Consider the following 18,174-nt stretch of genomic DNA (forward strand, 5'->3'; position numbering starts at 1 on the left):
TGCCCCAGGATCAGAAGCAGCTGAGCACTCTGGAGATCTCAGCTCTTTAAGAGATGACAGCCTCTTAAATACTGACGACAGCCAGTATTCCAAGGAGGCCTCCCAGCAACTACTGATTAGGCCTGACCCTGCTTACTGTCAGATTAGCTGAGATGGGGTGGGGTTCAGGGTGGTATGGCTATAGAGGCCTCTCCAAATCTTTGGAGAATCTAAATATTCAGTCAAAAGAGTGACAAGAGCCTATACCTGTGGCAGTGGAGCTAACTGCAGACATCTAGTCTGACAACTGGCCCTACCTACCAATGAGTGCAGAGCAGCTTCAGGCCTCTCAACAGCACAGGGAGCAAACACTGTCTGCTGTGTCCATAGCAGGCAAAGTGGGTCACAAGAGCTGACTGGGCTAAAGGCAAATGAGGCTCAGCCACAAGAGTAGGGTATGCATCGCCCATACAGGAGACCCCTCTGGAGTGCCTGGTACCAATGACCTGGCAAGGACTACCCTTCTGGGCACCACAGGACCTCTTCCATACAAGATGTAGCTGATTTCCCTAATACACAGAAACAAACTGAGAGACAAAATGAAGAGACAAAGGAACATGTCCCCAAATGAAAGAACAAAATCACAACAAAAGAGCTAAATGAAAAGGAGATAAACAATATGCCTTATTCGAAGTAATGGTCACAAAGATACTCAATAGACTTGAGAAAAGAGTGGGTGAAATCAGCATTTCAACAAAACAGAAAAAAAAGCATTTCAACAAACAAAATATTAAAAAAAGAAATCAATAACAAAAAATACACTAGAGGAAATATCAGTTGATTAGTGGATACAGAAGATTGATATTGGCGAATCAGCAATTGGAAAATGGTAATGGAATGCACTCAAACTGAACGGCAAAAAGGAAAATAATAAACATGAGGATAGGTTAAAGGAATTCAGTGACATCAAGCATAATAACAGTACTTACAGGAATCCCAGAAGAAGGGGAGAAAAGAAAACAAAACTCATCTGAAGAAATAATTGCTGAAGACATCCCTAATCTGGGGAAGGAAACAGACATCCAAGCCCAAGAAGCAAGGAGGACCCCTAACCAGATTAACCTAAGAAGGCCCATGCTATGACACAATATAATGAAAATGATCATCAAGAGAGAATTTTAAAAGCAGCAAAAAAAAGATAAACAGTTGCAAACAAATAAAATCCCATAACACTATGAGCTGATTTTTCAGGAGAAATTCTGCAGGCCAGGGGGAGTGGCAGGATACTCAAAATACTGAAAGGAAAAAAACTGCAACCGAGAATACTCTACCCAGCAAGGTTATTTTTCAGAATAGGAGAGACAGTTTCCCAGACAAAAGTTCAAGGAGTACATCACTACTAAATGAACCATATAAGAAATGTTAAAGGAATTCTTTGAGTGGAAAGAAAATGACATAATCCATAGTAAGAAAATTATGAAAGGAAAAAATTTCACAGGCAAAAGCAAACATATAGTAAAAGGCAGATAACCACTTTTAGAGCTATATGGAGGATAAAACACAAAAGAAGTAAAATCAACTATAATCTACAAAAATCAAAGAATACACAAAAAAGATATAAAACATGACCTCATGTACATAAAAGGCTGGGTGGGGAGGAGTAAAAATTAAGTTCAAACACAGTTTAAAGAAAGCACTGAAAAGACCATCAACTTAAAATAGACTGCTATACACACAAGATTTTATATATGAACTTAGTGCTAACCACAATCAAACACCTGTAATAGATACACAAAATGTAAAAGAGAAAGGAATCCAAGCAAAACACTAAGAAAACCATCAAACCACAACAGAAGAGAGCAAGAGAAGAAAGGAACACAGAAGAACTACAGAAACAACCAGAAAACATGTTTAAAATGGCAGTGAGTACATACCTATCAATAATTACTTTAAACATGAATGAACTAAATTTCCAATCAAAAGATGCAAAGTGACTGCACAGATAAAAAAACAAGACCCATCAATATACTGCCTACAAGAGACTCACTCAAATCTAGAGATACATACAAACTGAAAGTGAATGAACTAAAAAAGATATTCCAAACAAGTGGAAGTGGAAAAAAGCTGAGGTAGCAATATTTTTTATCAGACAAAATAGATTTTAAAACAAAGCTGCAGCAGGAAACAAAGAAGGGCACCACATAATGATAAAGGGATCAATCCAACAAGAGGATAGAAAAGAAATCCAACAAAACAATAGAACAATAGTAAACAGCTATACACACACCATAGGAGCACCTGAATATACAGAGCAAATATTAACATAGAAAAATAGAGTAATAATAATTATAGGTGACTTGAACACCCCACCTACATCAAAAGATAAATCAGACATAAAATCAACAAGGAAACAGTATTTTTTTTTTTTTAAACAGTGGTTTTGAATGACACATTAAACCAAATGAACATAACAGATATATACAGAACACTCCATCCAAAACAGCAGAATACACAATCTTTTCAAGCGCACATGGGACATTTTCCAGACAAGTCTCAATAAATTTAAGAAAACTGAAACCACATCAGGCATCTTTTTTAACCACAATGGTATGAACTAGAAATCAATCACAAGAAGAAAACTGGGAAATTCACAAACACATAGAGATTAAACCCGCTACTGAACAACCCATGGGTCAAAGGAGAAATCAAAGGAGAGAAACAAAAAATAAACCTTATGAGATAAATGAAAATGGAAAAACAACATAACAAAATTTATGGGATGCAGCAGAAGCAGTTCTAAGAGGGGAATTCACTGTGATAAAAGCCTACCTCAAGAAACAACAAAAATCTCAAACATTAACTTTATACCTCAAAGAGCTAGAAAAAGAATGAAAAAAAAAAAAAGCAAACTAAAAAGACAACAACAAAAAAAACTAAAAGCTGGTTCTTTGAAAAGATAAAACTGAAAGCTTTAGCTAGACACATCAAAAAAAAAAAAAAAGGGAGGACACAAATAAATATAATCAGAAACAAAAGAGGTGTTACAACTGATACCACAGAAATACAAAGCATCATAAGAGACTACTATGAGTGATTATATGCCAACAAATTAGATAAGCTAGAAGAAATGGATACATTCCTAGAAATATACAACTTCTTAAGACTGAATCATAAAGGAACAGAAAATCTGAACAGGCTGATCCCTAGGAAGGAGACCGAATAATCCATAAACTCCCAACAAACAAAAGACCAGGACCAGATGGTTTCAGAACTACAGAATTATACCAAACATTCAGGGCACCTGGGTGGCTCAGGGTTGAGTGTCTGCCTTTAGCTCCTGTTGTGATTCCTTGGTCCTGAGACTGAGTCGTCATCAGGCTCCCCGCAGGGAGTCTACTTGTCCCTCTGCCTTATGTCTTTGTCCCTCTGTCTCTCGTGAATGAATAAATAAAAAAGAATTTATACCAAACATTTAAAGAAATAATACCAATCTTCAACTGTTCCAAAAATTGAAAAGGAGAGAACTCAATTTTATAAGGTTAGCATTACCTTGATATCAAAACCAAAGGCACTATAAAAAAAAAATAAAATTGCACACCAATATCCCTGATAAACACTGATGCAAAATTCCTCAAAAAATACCAGCAAACCACATTCAACAATACATTAAAGAGATCATACACTATGATCTAGTAAGATTTATTCTAGGGACATAGGGATGTTTCAACTTTTGCAAATCAATGTAATATACCACATTAACAAAATGAAGGTTAATAATCATAAAATCACCTAAGTAGATGCAGAAAAACCACTTGACAAAAGCCAACATCCATTTATGATAAAAACTCTCAACAAAGTGGCTATAGAGGGAATGTACTTCCACATAATAAACGCCATCTATGACAAGCCCACAGCTAACAATATACTCAACACTGAAAAGCTGAAGCTTTTCTTCTAAGATGAGGAATAGAAAGATCCCCCTAGTCATGGCCATTATAAGAAAATAAAAGGCATACAAATCACAAAGAAGGTTTTAGTTTTTTTTTCAGTTTTATGTCACGATTTTCAGATGACGTATATATGTATATGACTAGTCAGAAAACATATATATGTAGCCAAACTCTAAAGACTCTACTAAAAAAAAATCTGTAATAAAATTCAGGGGATCCCTGGGTGGCTCAGCGGTTTAGTGCCTGCCTTTGGCCCAGGGCGCGATCCTGGAGTCCCAGGATCAAGTCCCACATCGGGCTCCTGGCATGGAGCCTGCTTCTCCCTCTCCCTGTGTCTCTGCCTCTCTCTCTCTCTCTCTCTCTCTCTCTCATGGATAAATAAATAAATAAATCTTAAAAAAAAAATTCAGTAAAGTTGCAGGATACAAAATTAATATGCAAAAATTTGTTGCATTTCATACACTAATAACAAACTACCAGAAAGAGAAGTTAAGAAAACAATCCCAGTTACAACTGCATCAAAAAGAATAAAATAACTAGGAATTAATTTAAGGAGGTAAAATACCTGTATCCTGAAAAACATCAGTATTTAATAAAAGAAGCTGAAGACACAAATACATAGAAATTTTCTTGTGCTCATGGATTAGAAGAATTAATACTGTTAAAATGCCCATTCTACCCAAGCAATCTACAGATTCAATGCAATGCCTATCAGAATACCAATGGCATTTTTCATAGAACTAGAACAAATAATTCTAAGATTTCTATGGAAGCACAAAAGACCTCCAATAGCCCAATCTTTTTTTTTTTTTTTCCAAAGCAAACGTAAGAAGAAAAAAGCTGGAGGTATCACACTCCATGACTTCAAAGCATATTACACAACGCTGTAGAATCAAAACAATATGGTATTTGCTTAAAATCAGACACATACATCAGTGTAACAGAATCAAGAACCCAGAGATAAAGCCATACAATGCAAATCAAAACCACAATGAGTTATCATCTTATACCTGTCATAATGGCTAAAATCAAAGAAACAAAAAATAACAAGTGTTGGTATGGATGTGGAAAGAAAGGAACCCTAATACATTGTTGGTGGGAATGCAAATTGGTACAGCCACTGTGGCAAACAGTATAGAGGGTCCTCAAAAAATTAAAAATAGAAATACCATATGATCTAAAAATTCCACTACTGGATATTTACCCAAAGAAAATGAAAACACTAATTTGAAAAGATACATGGGCAGCCCCAGTGGTTTAGCGGTTTAGTGCCACCTTCAGCCCAGGGCATGATCCCCGAGACCTGGGATCAAGTCCCACGTCAGGCTCCCTGCATGGAGCCTGCTTCTCCCTCTGCCTGTCTCTCTCTCTCTCTGTCTCTAATAAATAAATAAAATCTTAAAAAAAAAAAAAAAGATACAGGCACATGTTCACTACATGGCTTACTGCAATATTATTTACAATAGCCAGGACATGGAAACAACCTACATGTCCATCAACAGACAAATGGTAAGAAACATGTTGTATACACACAGTGGAATACTACTCAGCCGTGACAAAAGATGCAATCGTGCCACCTGAGACAATATGGATGGACCTAGAGGGGATATGCTAAGTGAAATAAGTCAGACTCAGAAAGACAAATACCATACGATTCCACTCATGAATGGAATCTAAAAAACAAAACACACACACAAATGAAACAAAAAGCAGAATCACACCTATAAATACAGAGAACTGATGGTTGCCAGAGAGGAGGGAGAAAAAGGCTGGGCAAGATGTCGGGTGAGAGGTACAGGCTTCCTTTTTTTTTTTTTTTAATTTTTTTTTTTAATTTTTATTTATTTATGATAGTCACAGAGAGATAGAGAGAGAGGCAGAGACACAGGCAGAGGGAGAAGCAGGCTCCATGCATCGGGAGCCCGACGTGGGATTCGATCCCGGGTCTCCAGGATCGCGCCCTGGGCCAAAGGCAGGCGCCAAACCGCTGCGCCACCCAGGGATCCCGAGGTACAGGCTTCCAGTTACAACATATGAGTAAATAAATCACAGGAGTAACAGGCACAGAATGAGGAGTACAGTCAATTATATACTGTAATAGTGACATATCAGGACAAATGAGCCATAATCTCATACCTATTAGAATAACTTTTATTAAAAAGACCAGAGGTAACAAGGGCTGGCGAGGATGTGAAGAGGGAACCCTAGTGCACTACTGGTCGGAATGGAAATCAGTGCAGCCACTTGGAAACAATATGGAGGTTCCTCAAAAAGGAGAACAGAACAGAAGAGAACTACTGTAAGATCTAGCAATTCCAATTCCGGGAATTTATCCATAGAAAACAAAAACACTAACTTACATTTAATTTACATTTAACAACCCCCTCCCATTTACTGCAGGATTATTTACAACATCCAAGATATGGAAACCTAAGTGTTCATCAATGGATGAATGAATAAAGAAAATGTGAATTTATACACACACATACACTCACAGAGGAATATAATTCAGCCATATAAAAAACAAAATCTTGCCATTTGTGACAACATGGAGAGACTTTGAGAGCATTATGCTAAGTGAAATAAGTGACAAAAAGACAAATACCATATGATCTCACTTATAGGTGGAATCAAAAAAAACAAAACAGGGGTGCCTAGATGGTTCAATCAGTGGAGCATGTGACTTGATCTTGGGGTTCTGGGTTCAAGCCCTACGTTGGGTGTGGAGATGACTTAATAAAAAATTTAAAATCTTTTTTTATTAAAGATTTTATGTATTCATTTGAGAGACAGATAGAGAGAGAAAGGGAGAGAGACTCTGAGAGAAAGAACATGAACAGAGGGGATGGCCGGGTTTGTGTGGGGGAGAGGGCAGAGGGAGAGGGAGAAGCAAACTCCTTGTGAGCAGGGAGCCTGACACAAGGCTCAATCCCAGACCAGGACGTGAGCCGAAGGCAGACGCTTAATCATCTGAACCATCGAGGCGCCCCCCCAAAATTAAAAACTTAAAATAATAATAAATAGAAAAAATAAGCAACAAAAGCTCATACAACAGACTGGTGGTGCCAGAGGTGGGAAAGAGGATGGTGAGGAGAGGGCAGAATGGGTGAAGAGGTCAAAAGGTACAAATTTCCAGTTATAAAGTAAATAAGTCAGGGGTCTCTGAGTGGCACTGTCAGTTAAATGTCTTGGTTTTGGCTCAGGCTACAGGATGGAGCCCTGTGCTGGGCTCCTCGCTCAGCAGAGTTGCTAGAATTTTCCTCTCCTTCTACTCCTCCTGTGTGCTTGCACTCTCTCTCTCAAGTAAATATATCTTAAAAGAAAAAAAAAAAAAAGTCAGGGGCACCTGGGTGGCTCAGTTGGTTAAGCATCTGCCTTCCACTCAAGTCATGATCTTATCAGGGCACTGGGATCGAGCCCCATGTCAGGCTCCCTGCTCAGTGGGGAGCCCTCTACCTCTATTCCTCCCCTCGCTTGTGCTCTTTCAAATAAATAAATAAAAATCTTAAAAAAAAGTCATGGGGATGTAATACACAGCATGGTGACTATCACTAATATTACTTTCCTGCATAAAGTTGCAAAGAATGTAAGTCTTAAAAGTTATCAAAAAAAAAAAAAAAGAATTTTATAAACTATGTATGGTGACAGATATCAACAAGTCTTACTGGGGTGATCAGTTTACAAATATATACAAATACTGAATCATGTGGTACACTTAAAACTAACGTTATATGTAAATTATATCCCAGTTGAAAAATGTTTTAAATGTTCACTCTCCTTATCTGTACTCATATCATTTCAGGACCATAAACACAGTTCTCGAGCTGGCAGTGTTCCACTGAGCACACTCAGAATCACTCATCCAGGCTCTCAGGCTTATGTTCCCAGCCCCACCCTGTTCCCAGCTTTACACACGCAAAAGGACAGGACTTGGAAAACTCTCTTTATATCTGATGCACATAACATCTGGCCCAAACTGAGCCAACTGAGATCTCTTTCCAGCAATAACTGGAATGTAAAGACACCAATATGGCTTGCTAAAATGAGAACAATGAACTTGGAAGCTACGGGGACAACCATGTTTGGCCATGTGTACATGCCCATCAATGAAACTGGTCTGTGTTAAGTCAAAAGTGGGACAGATAAAAAGAGAAAGGAAAGAAACGAAGACCATATGGCTGAGTCCCATCTGCACTTGATTTCCATGTAAGGTGGTCCTGATATCTTTTTATTAAAGCCTCTTGTTTTGCTTTCACTTAAGTGGGTTTCAGTTCCTTGCAACCTAAAGAAACTCAACTAAGACAGCCACATGCAGGTCTTAGAAGTTTTAGTCTGTGCCTGGGTGGCACAGTCGGTTGACTGGTTTTGGCTCAGGGCATGGCCTCACAGTTGTGGGATTGAGCCCCGCATCAGGTACCACACTCAGTACGGAGTCTGCTTCAGATTCTCTCTCCCTGCCCCTTCCTGGTCACGTGCTCTCTCTAAAATAAATAAAATCTTTTTAAAAAATTGGCCAAGTTATTCCCCTACAGAGGAGAGGCTTCATAGTCTTTCACACGCTGACAACAAGTCATTCTTTGAGCTCGGCTCAGTGCCAATTCTGAGACCTATGAGAACTTGATTGTGGGGGGAGTGCTCTGTCCCTCTTCTACCCCTTTAGACACACAACATCAGAATAACATTACTGCTGCAGATGTAAACACAAAGTGCTACGTTGGGTTTGCTTGGCCCTAAAGCCAGCCACCCAACCCCCCCCGGGGGTGTCTCCCAATATCCATGCACTTGTGTAAACCAACACTTAACCTGGGCTGACTTTACGACTCCCTCAAACCAAGAGAATGTAATGGAGGTGACACCATCTATTCTTAACTTGTGCCTCAGGAAGGCCACTCTAGAGCTTCTGGTAGTCCTGGGCAGCCATGCAAGATGTCCACCACCCTGTTAGAGATGGGACAAAGGGGAACAGAGGCCCTGACATATCCTGAGACTACATGGAGAGCGGAGCCTGGCCCAGCTCAGCCTTTCAGCCATCTCCTCCAGTGTGCCAAGGGACAGCTCATCAGCTGATGTTACTTGGAATCACAGAATCCCCAAACTGCCCAGTCAGTCCAAAGAATTGTGAGACAAAAATGACTGTTGTCTTAAGGCACTAAGGCACTGGGGGGGGGGGGGGGGGCGCGTGTGTCACATAGCAACAGCAACAAACACGTCTCTCTCCTACCTCTTAGCTCCCTGAAAGCAAGGGACATTATATACGCCTACAGTCCCAGGGCCTAAACAAAAGACCTGGCAGGAAACCAGGCCTTACGAATAATGTGCAAATAAATTAATCTCAGGAAAACACATTACCTGAAAGATATCACAGACCTGACAAAACCTTTTAAAATCTTGTACTTTAGAAGACTGTCTCCTAAAAATTCATGTCCACCTGGAATGCGACCTTAAAATGGAGTTGCACTGGGTAAAGGTGGGCTCTGAATCCAATGACTTGTGTCTTTTTAAAAAGGCCAAGTGAAGACACGGAGGAAAAAGGCCACAGGACAACAGAGGCAGATCGGCATGACACAGTTACAAGCCAAGAAACGTCAAGAACTGCTGGGAGCGACCAGAAAGCTGGGAACAGGACCCTCCCCTACAGCCTTCAGAGGAAGCACAGTCCCACTGACACCATGATTTCCAGAACCAGAAGAGAACAGATTTCTATCATTTTCAGCCAGGCCAATTGTGGTAATTTTTTCCATCAGCCACAGTAATCCAGTGCAAACCTGGAGCCCCTGAGCAGCTGATCAACAGGCAGGGGACCACTGGTAGGAATGATTTCATGCTCCTCTTGGTTAGAACCTAATTATCTTATGGTATATAATTATGGACACTTGTGGTTTATGTCACAAAGCATCCACAAAGGACTCCTGTTCTTCTTCCCCAAAGAATTAGCAAACAGAATAACAGTTTTTCCTGGGTTAAGACCAGATATGTTAGTTCAGCAAATCTGCCTATGTGAATGGAAATGCAAGCTGAACTTGAGCCCTCTGAATCCCAGTAGCTTTGAAACCCAACCGTTGTCTGAGAGCCTCCGAAGCAACAATATCCATGCTCCAAAACCCCGCCTTCCTTTGGGCCCCAAGTGACCAGTGCCTGCTGCACCCACCACTCCTCACCACACTCCAGATGGCCTGTGCAGCGCCCGCCTCTAACCTGTGGCAAGATGACTTTCTTCAGCTGCTCCTGAGTGAAGTGCTCCACGTAGGCCTCCAGGTGGGAGAGGAGCACCATCCGCACATGTTCCTCGTGAACCTCAAACAGCTGCAGCAGCACCGGGATGACCCGTGACTGGAACAGCGCCGGTGACAGCAGACAGGGGGTCTGTCCCCGTGCACTGTCTATCCCCCAGATCACAGGTGGTTAGAGATAAAAAAGCACACTGTCATTTCCGTGAAGGGAGCACAAAGGATAATTTATAAACTGAGCCCTCAACTGCACACATACTCTAAGTACTCTTCTAAATTCTTAGGGGCCCCAAACCAAAGGGAACCTTTGTCGTTGACCCAAATCACTCAAGGCTCCATTATCTTAATTGTAGAAATATTTTTGAAATGGTCTATCAGACTTCATCAGTAACAAAAAAGGTTCTATTTTAATAGGTTCCGGAATCAGTAACTTTTTATATGTTTCCACTTAATGCGGAATTTCATAACTAGATTAGATCATTATTGCTGTTGCATTTTATCTGCAAAACCAGGAGGTGTTAAATGTCACAACAGGACTTGACGCTGGGTGGTCCTCTCTTCCTGCTAGTTATGGCAGTGGTTATCAGAGACACCCATCATCGTCATTTGGGGACCAGTGAATCAGTCTTATAGCAAATTTTTAAAAAGTTCCCCAGGTGATTCAGAAGCACACCCCCATCTAAGGTCTACCGAGCAACAAAATGTCAGAGCTATAAAGAAAAATTCGGGGACTGGCCAATCAGTATACTGCACATCTGAAGCTAATGTAACACTGTGTGTCAACTATACAATTGGGGAAAAAAAAAAAAACCAAAAAAAAAAACCATCTCAGGGAATGACAAAAGATATAAAAAAATTCTGCATTGTAAAATAATTACCTATAATGCTACTTTCTTGGATTGAGATCTTTTAATAAATTCTGAAACAGAATTCTACCTAACAAAAAATTCTATAGAACTGGGTTAATGCTGTATTCTCTAAACTGGTATGTTACCATCTGCAGCACTTATAAAATAACAGGGTATTAGAATAATAACCTCATTTCACATTCAGAAAAAACGGAAGCTCCAAGTAGGAAAGTGATCTCCATGCTTTTCAATCTTTCTACTGAAAATACAAAATAAATGGGTTGCTCCTGGGAAGTCAGAAGGCACAGGCCTAACTGCAAATGCAAAAGTCCTGTGACGATGTATGCCTTACCTTAAAACTCCACGTGCATCTCCTATTCTAATCTTACGTGTGTGTGTGTGGACTTTTCAATATACTACCCTTCTATGGTAAATTTGACTCTCTAGGAGATGCTCCTTATTTACCTCATGGGCTCTTGTACCCAGGTTTTAGTCAAAATGATCACCTCATAGGCCAACAGCTATTTTTAGAGACATTCTCTACCTATACCAGGTAGTAATCTCAGTCTGCTCAAATAAAGACTAGTAATGTCCAAACTCCTTAATACCCAATAATCCTTTGAAAAAAATTCACCTTTTTTGGGGCCGAGCAAGTGAGGAAGAAAACTCTTCACAGCGACTGGCTCTGCAAACACCAACTGATTAAGCAGAAGAGGCACCAACCGTGAGGCTATTAACTCCTCTGACAAGCAGCTGACTCTGTCCAGCAGGAATCTGAGGGCAAAGAAGAAGAACCTGGGAACCTAGCTGTGACATCGGATCCACTCCCTTGTACACTTCAGACATACAGCTCTCTCCTACTTCTGTCAGAGTGAAGTACTACGCACTGTGGCCAGGAGAAGTGCACAGGGAGGTCCGAGGTTTTTAGGAGAAATGCAGAGGGTGAGACAAGGCTGCCGGCATATATACAAGCTCTGATCTGAGCTATGAAAGGTTGCAATCCTTTCCTCAATAAGCCAGAGGCTTCCTAGCCAATAAAAAGGACTTTCTTCAAATTAAAAAAAAACATGGAAGATAGTAGATTATGTAGAGTTTCCACAGTGAACAACCAAAAAAAAAAAAAAAAAAAAAAAAACAGGCTTTTGTTACTAAACTTTCTAAAATAACACATGTAAGAGCACTCTGTTAACACACAGATAATTTGGGGCGCTCTGTGGCTCAGTAAGCGGCTGACTCTTGATTCTGGCTCAGGTCATGATCTTGGGGTCGTGGAATCAAGCTCCATGTTGGGCTCCATGTTCATGAGAGTCTGCTTGGGATTCTCTCTCTCTCTCAACCTCTGCTTTGTCCCCTGCTCTCTGTCTCCCTCTCTCAAAAAAATAAATCTTAAAAAAAGAAAAAAAAAGAGGGACCCAGATATTAGGGAGCAACAGTAGTAAACTCTCACTATCACCGTTAGAAGTCTTGCCTCTAACCACATGAGGAGACAGGGCACTGTGAACAAACAGGTCTACATATTCACTCCTGCTTCCTCCCTAGGTCCCAAGGGTCCCAGGGCCTCCTCTTTCTTCCGACTGCCTTCCATGCAGCCATCACCCTTCACCCATCCTCTTCCAGGACTGCTACTTCCATGAGCCCTACTTCCTTAGCCTACAGACGTACTCACATCTCTTCCACCCTTAAAAATGTCCTTCCCATCTCCACTCCCCTCTCCAGCTACTGTCTGTTCTCTCTTCTCTGAAGCCTCAGGAGGTTTTATCCAATGTCTACTTTCTCACCTTCTGTTCACTCTGTACTCACTGTGGCCTGGCTCCCCTTCAGACAAGGCTGCCCGTGCTCCCTGAACTCCTCGGTGACCAGGCATTCCCCCCACCTTTCCCAGGCGTCTGGGCATTCTCTGAGGTTCCTCTAACCATCATTGCTTTGTCTCACTTCTCAGCCACCCCCTTACAAGGTTGGTGGGTGCCCCAGGGTTACAATCTGAGCACATGGTCTTCCCCATGTCCTTGCTTTCTCTGAGAAACTGTTAGCTCCAACTGCAAGCTCCTCCACCCCAATCCTCACTGCTGGGTTGTCAGCTGCAGATGTCTCTCTTGGGCCTCAGATCCTTCTGGCCAAATGCCCACACATATCTCCACCTATAGCTCCACACATGGCACAGAGATGACCTGATCCCAAACTCCTCCCAATCCCTGTGCATTAGGGCCTCTCCTCCAGGATCCTCTCATGCTCTTGGTGATAATCATTAAGGGCCTGCCAATTTGATGTTGTGAGTACTTCTTATCTATCTTGACCTCACTTGAGGCCTGCCATGGTCTACCAACATCCAAGTCCCATGAGAAATAAATCTGTGCCCCCCAGAGACAACAGAGTGATCTGCTTCAGGAGATTTAACCATCTCATAGCCTGCTTCCATGACTTCCACAGTTTCGATGCCTGAAGCCCACTACTTATGAACAGTGTCAATGCTCCTCACCGCCCTACCCGAGGGTGTCTCTCACCCAACCCTGCCCTGGAGATTGCACTCCACTAGAACCTAGCTGCTAGTTGTGCCACACACAGGATGCACCGTGCTCTGCCTTGCACATTCATACATGCTGCCCCTCTGCCTAGAATACTTCTTCTCCAACCACTGCCTCCTTCATCCTCTGGGGTCTCAGAATGCCGCCTACAAGCTCTATCACCATTTAAGGACTACCAGTCTGTATGCTTCTCCACCAGAACCCTCCCTCCAACCCAGGGCCTAGCAGAAAGCCAGCACATAGGAAATGTCTGATAAACTTGGTCCAAGAAAGAAAATGTCTGAATTCCTCTCTCCAGAATACCTGAAGTGATGACACAGACTTAGTCCACGTTACTGAATTTTAAGCCTTTAACTTTCTGAACTTACTTGAAGAATTCAGTTTTCTCCTCTTCACTCTTCAATGTTAAACTTTTCAAGAAATTCACAACTTCTAGAAAATCATTCCTAAATGCCAAAGAGAAAAAAAATATACAGGACAATAGATTACAGAAGGCATGTTAAACACACAAACAAGAACCACAGACCACACTACGTAAGTCTTCAAGGAAACAATGTCCTGTGCCACTTAGAAGACTATAATTTAAACTACGTAGCTCACGAGGCAGGGGCTCTGAACCAGCCCGTGAAGAATCCAGCATTTTAAGAACAGCAAAGAGATCTGTGAAAAGGATACAGGCTTCAGCACACATGGTGTGCAAACACCCACAGACTCGGTGGTTTGAGCAATCAGAGGCATCTGAACTTCTGTTGCAACAGATGTGGTGAAATGAACTGTCCTGGGAGCGATGGTACTGAGGTGATCAAGCACTGCAACAGTTGCTGAATCTCTAGTCTGTTATGGTGGAGTGAGAACTATGAGAGGGCTGGGGGAGAGGCATCTCGTGTGCCAATCACAGGAGCCTTCCCATCACTCCTGCCTGAAGTGGGGAGGCCATTTTCTCAACCCGGCAGAGAGGAGGGTGAGGGGCTGTGGGCTCCCCACAGGGTCCCTGAGTCTGCTCCCATTCCCCTATCCCTCGGGACAAGGCTACTGGGCCTGGGACGGACACTGCCGTGTTCAGCCTCACCAGCTTCCTGTCCCGGGGTCGCCACATCTTATATCCACACCCCTTTCCAAACTCTGGCTTAGCAGCAGAGAAAAAGCACAAAAGTCTTTTTTTTTTTTTAATCTACGATAGTCACAGAGAGAGAGAGAGAGAGAGAGAGAGAGAGAGAGAGGCAGAGACACAGGCAGAGGAAGAAGCAGGCTCCACGCACCGGAAGCCTGACATGGGACTCGATCCCGGGTCTCCAGGATCACGCCCTGGGCCAAAGGCAGGCGCCAAACCGCTGCGCCACCCAGGGATCCCAAAAAGCACAAAAGTCTTAACTGAAGTCTAATCAAGCTGGCTCAGCTGCCTCAGCAAGAGATGCCAACCCGGCTTCTCCTGCTCTCTCTGGCCAGGTTCTCCTCTCACATCTAACCATCAGAGTTCAGGAAGGGGGAAACAGTGTGTGTTTTAGCTTTCTCTCCCATCTCTACTTAAAATACAATTCTCACTAAAGAACTCTTATCACACAGCGATGAGAGAATCTACTTGCAGTAAAGGACTATTCTTTGTAGAGGCCTTATATCAAGGTAAATAAAGTGCCTTGGTTAAAAGACTTGTAATGGGAAAGGTTTCGAACAGTTTCTCTGAAACACAAAATTCTAATAAATTTAGTGTAATGACCCCTCTGCCCTTTTTAATATGGCCCCTAGCTCCACCCTGGAGGTAATTCACCCCCTCTGAGGATAACATCAGCTTTCCCCTCACTCTGGTTTTTCTCAGGCCCTCCAACTGCAAACACATAAGGATCTTAAGTTTCAAAATGGACATAATGTCAATTTTGCTAATAAAAGTTGCGACCATGAAGTTAACCTGTGAGTCATGGAAAGGAGGAGGAGGATGCATCATTAAAACTGACCTTGAAGAGAGGTTCAGAAACATCTCTGAATCCAGTGACAGTATTAACATTTTGTCGTGCCCTCCCTTTAAATCGACCTCTGTGCTCGTCCATCATGAATTACTAAACCAAGAAGACAATCTTCGGCCTGAAGAAAAATGAGCTCCGTTCCCCCAACAAGAAAAAATTTCAACGGTAACAATTCATATCAATAACATGATGGCAGGGGAGTTTCTCAATTACCTGACAACCGCAAACCGCTGGACACAGCCTAGCTTCTTCTCCATCAGAAGTCCTAAGTGGACCTGGTTGTTAACTTTAGACTCAAACCTTCACCACAGTTAAAGATTTCTCAAACTTCCTGTGATAGGAACCTGAGAGGCAGCCCAATCTCGCCCTCTATTTTCCCACATGGACGTGATTTAACCTCTCCTGACAATGAACAGCAACAACAGAAGGGGCCGTGTGTCGGAGCCCCCGAGCCCCGGGCCGAGCACAGGTCGGAGAGCAGGCCAGCAGCAGTGGGAGGGTCTGCAAGGCCCACCAGACGCCCTCACCTGAAGAAGTCATGGGACAGTAAGGTGCAGAGCGCTGGCCGACGGTTTGGAATAGGATTCAGCAGGGTTGAGTGCAAGGTCTGTTGGAAGCTGGAGAGAACATCCGCTGAAACTGAAATCCAGAGCTACAGTTAGTTTCCAATGCCTTCTCCCTCTTTCCAGGACCTCTATAGCTGGAGACTGACGAGAGCAAAAACCAACCTGTAAAAGCCCAAACAAACAAAGCCCTGGCTGTTGCTAACCAGCTTCCTGCTTGCCTGAAGCCAGACTCCTCCGGCAGGTGAGGAAAACTGATCTGCCGACACAGCCAGCCCCCCAACCTTGCTCCCTGGCTGGCACTTTAATGCAGCTCAGGCCGGAAGAATGTCTAACAGGGCAGGTCTGTGGGCCTTTCCCACCAGGGTTCCCCTCCACAGAACAGGAAATGTTTTCTGAGTGGCTGTATTCTCTCATCTTCCAAGGATGGTACATAATTGCCACCATTCCAGACACAGTGGAGTAGTGAGTTCGTTCCCCACAAGGGAGGCTTCCTGACCCTAAGGGAGTATTCAGGCTGAGACAATTTAGAGCCAGCAGCTGAATGACGCTTGTAACTTCAGAACCCTGCAGGCACCTAGTAAAAGAAACCCCATGAGAACTGATCGAAGCTTGGGCCAAGTGCAAGCCCGAGCCGGGCCAGCGAGGGCCTCACGCGGTAAGCACCAGTCCCCGCGGCAGGCAGGCACCTAGAGGCCTCGAGTGGCAGGAGCAGAGTGAGGCTGGCTCCAGGTATGCCACTGGAGAGCTCAAAAGAGAGAAGAAAACCACGTGCTCAGTAGCCTGGACTTTCCGGGGCAACCAAAGAAAAGGTAATGAGTACATTATATCCAGAAGAAACAAATCAAAAGGACTTGGAAAGAATAAGAGCAAATAAATGGTAAGCTTGACTTAGATTAATAAAAAATGTTGAATCCTCCTCTTTCCTTCAGATCGTCACATGTCAGTCAGTAACAGCATTCATTTACACGGCTGGCTGAGTAAGGAACAGAGGCGTTAGACCGGCATATCAACACCACTTAATAAGAAAGGAAGCCAGTGATACTCGCAGTCAGAGCGGAGAGGGGCTCCTACTTCAAATGCTTCTAACTATGCAAAGTAAAGAAATCAAAGCTTCCTTCCTCACTGCTGTGAAGATCTGCCCTAAACAGGTTACCTGGAAAGCAACAGGTTCCTAACTATCATCACAGACTGCAGTCCATTGAATCCATGCAGAACAGGCTGTGAATGACTTTCTTACTTATTCTGTAGATGTAGAAGAACTCCGACTCACCCTGTTCACTTAAGATTGTGAGCAAGCTTTCCACCAATGTCCCAAACGCATAGGCATCACGGGCATGTCCATGTGACTCTGGCAGAGTGGTGAATTCTGGAGACTAAAAGCAGTAGAGATCATTAAAACTTGAGAATCTGCCGAATAAAACATGTCTAATTTTTCTCTGCAGCACTGTCTCCCATTTTGGCATTTATGATACTCACAGCTAACTACATAGTACCAAACACTGGCTTACAGGCTTCTAAACTATGAGTGAATGCAATTTATGAAAGATTTAAAAGTATCAAACAAGGGCAAGAAGAAAATAAAAGGCCTAAATATGATATGTCTATGGCTTTCAAAAATATTTTTGACTGCAACCCAGATTTAAAAATTTTTTATTATTATTTTTAGTGGTAGTAGTACTGTACACACATATGTATAAATACACACATAATGGAAACAAAAACTTCATAAAACAATACTTATTAGCCTTACTATTACAGTACTTAGTGATATTTCCTTTTTACTCCTTTTTCTCAAAATGCTTGTCAGAACTTCTAACTCAATTTAAACCCCACAAATCAGTCTGAAAAACACTAATACATACACACAGCACTGATTTGGATCAACATGATTTATTTCTAGTATTATGTCTATATTTAGACTTGTAATTGAGTTTGTATTTCCTGTACAGTATATTAAATATGTCTTCGGGGATCACTGTTTACAATAGTTATTAAAACAAATTTAGAGGGAGCAACTTCCTTCATATTTACTGGTAAATACAATCTTTCTTCACCAGTACCTGGTGGTGAAGACCAGAAACAAAACAGAATAGAAAGGTTCATCAACCTAGTAGGGAAATTTGT

At 42.2% G+C, this 18,174-nt stretch overlaps 1 protein-coding gene across 5 annotated transcripts in view; it reads right to left on the reverse strand.

Annotated features, from left to right (window-relative positions):
- SCYL3 (SCY1 like pseudokinase 3) overlaps positions 1 to 18,174 on the reverse strand; it is a 44,119-nt gene that overhangs the window by 5,457 nt on the left and 20,488 nt on the right. For all 5 annotated transcript variants that reach the window (XM_041758308.1, XM_041758301.1, XM_041758287.1 and 2 more), the window contains 5 exons: positions 17,321 to 17,423; positions 16,012 to 16,123; positions 13,895 to 13,972; positions 11,639 to 11,778; positions 10,125 to 10,309 (listed from right to left, as the gene is read on the reverse strand). In XM_041758308.1, the coding sequence (XP_041614242.1) occupies positions 10,125 to 10,309; positions 11,639 to 11,778; positions 13,895 to 13,972; positions 16,012 to 16,123; positions 17,321 to 17,423 (618 nt within the window). The remainder of the gene's footprint in view (positions 1 to 10,124; positions 10,310 to 11,638; positions 11,779 to 13,894; positions 13,973 to 16,011; positions 16,124 to 17,320; positions 17,424 to 18,174) is intronic.

Source organism: Vulpes lagopus, chromosome 1 (assembly GCF_018345385.1).
Source record: "Vulpes lagopus strain Blue_001 chromosome 1, ASM1834538v1, whole genome shotgun sequence".
Taxonomy (NCBI): domain Eukaryota; kingdom Metazoa; phylum Chordata; class Mammalia; order Carnivora; family Canidae; genus Vulpes; species Vulpes lagopus.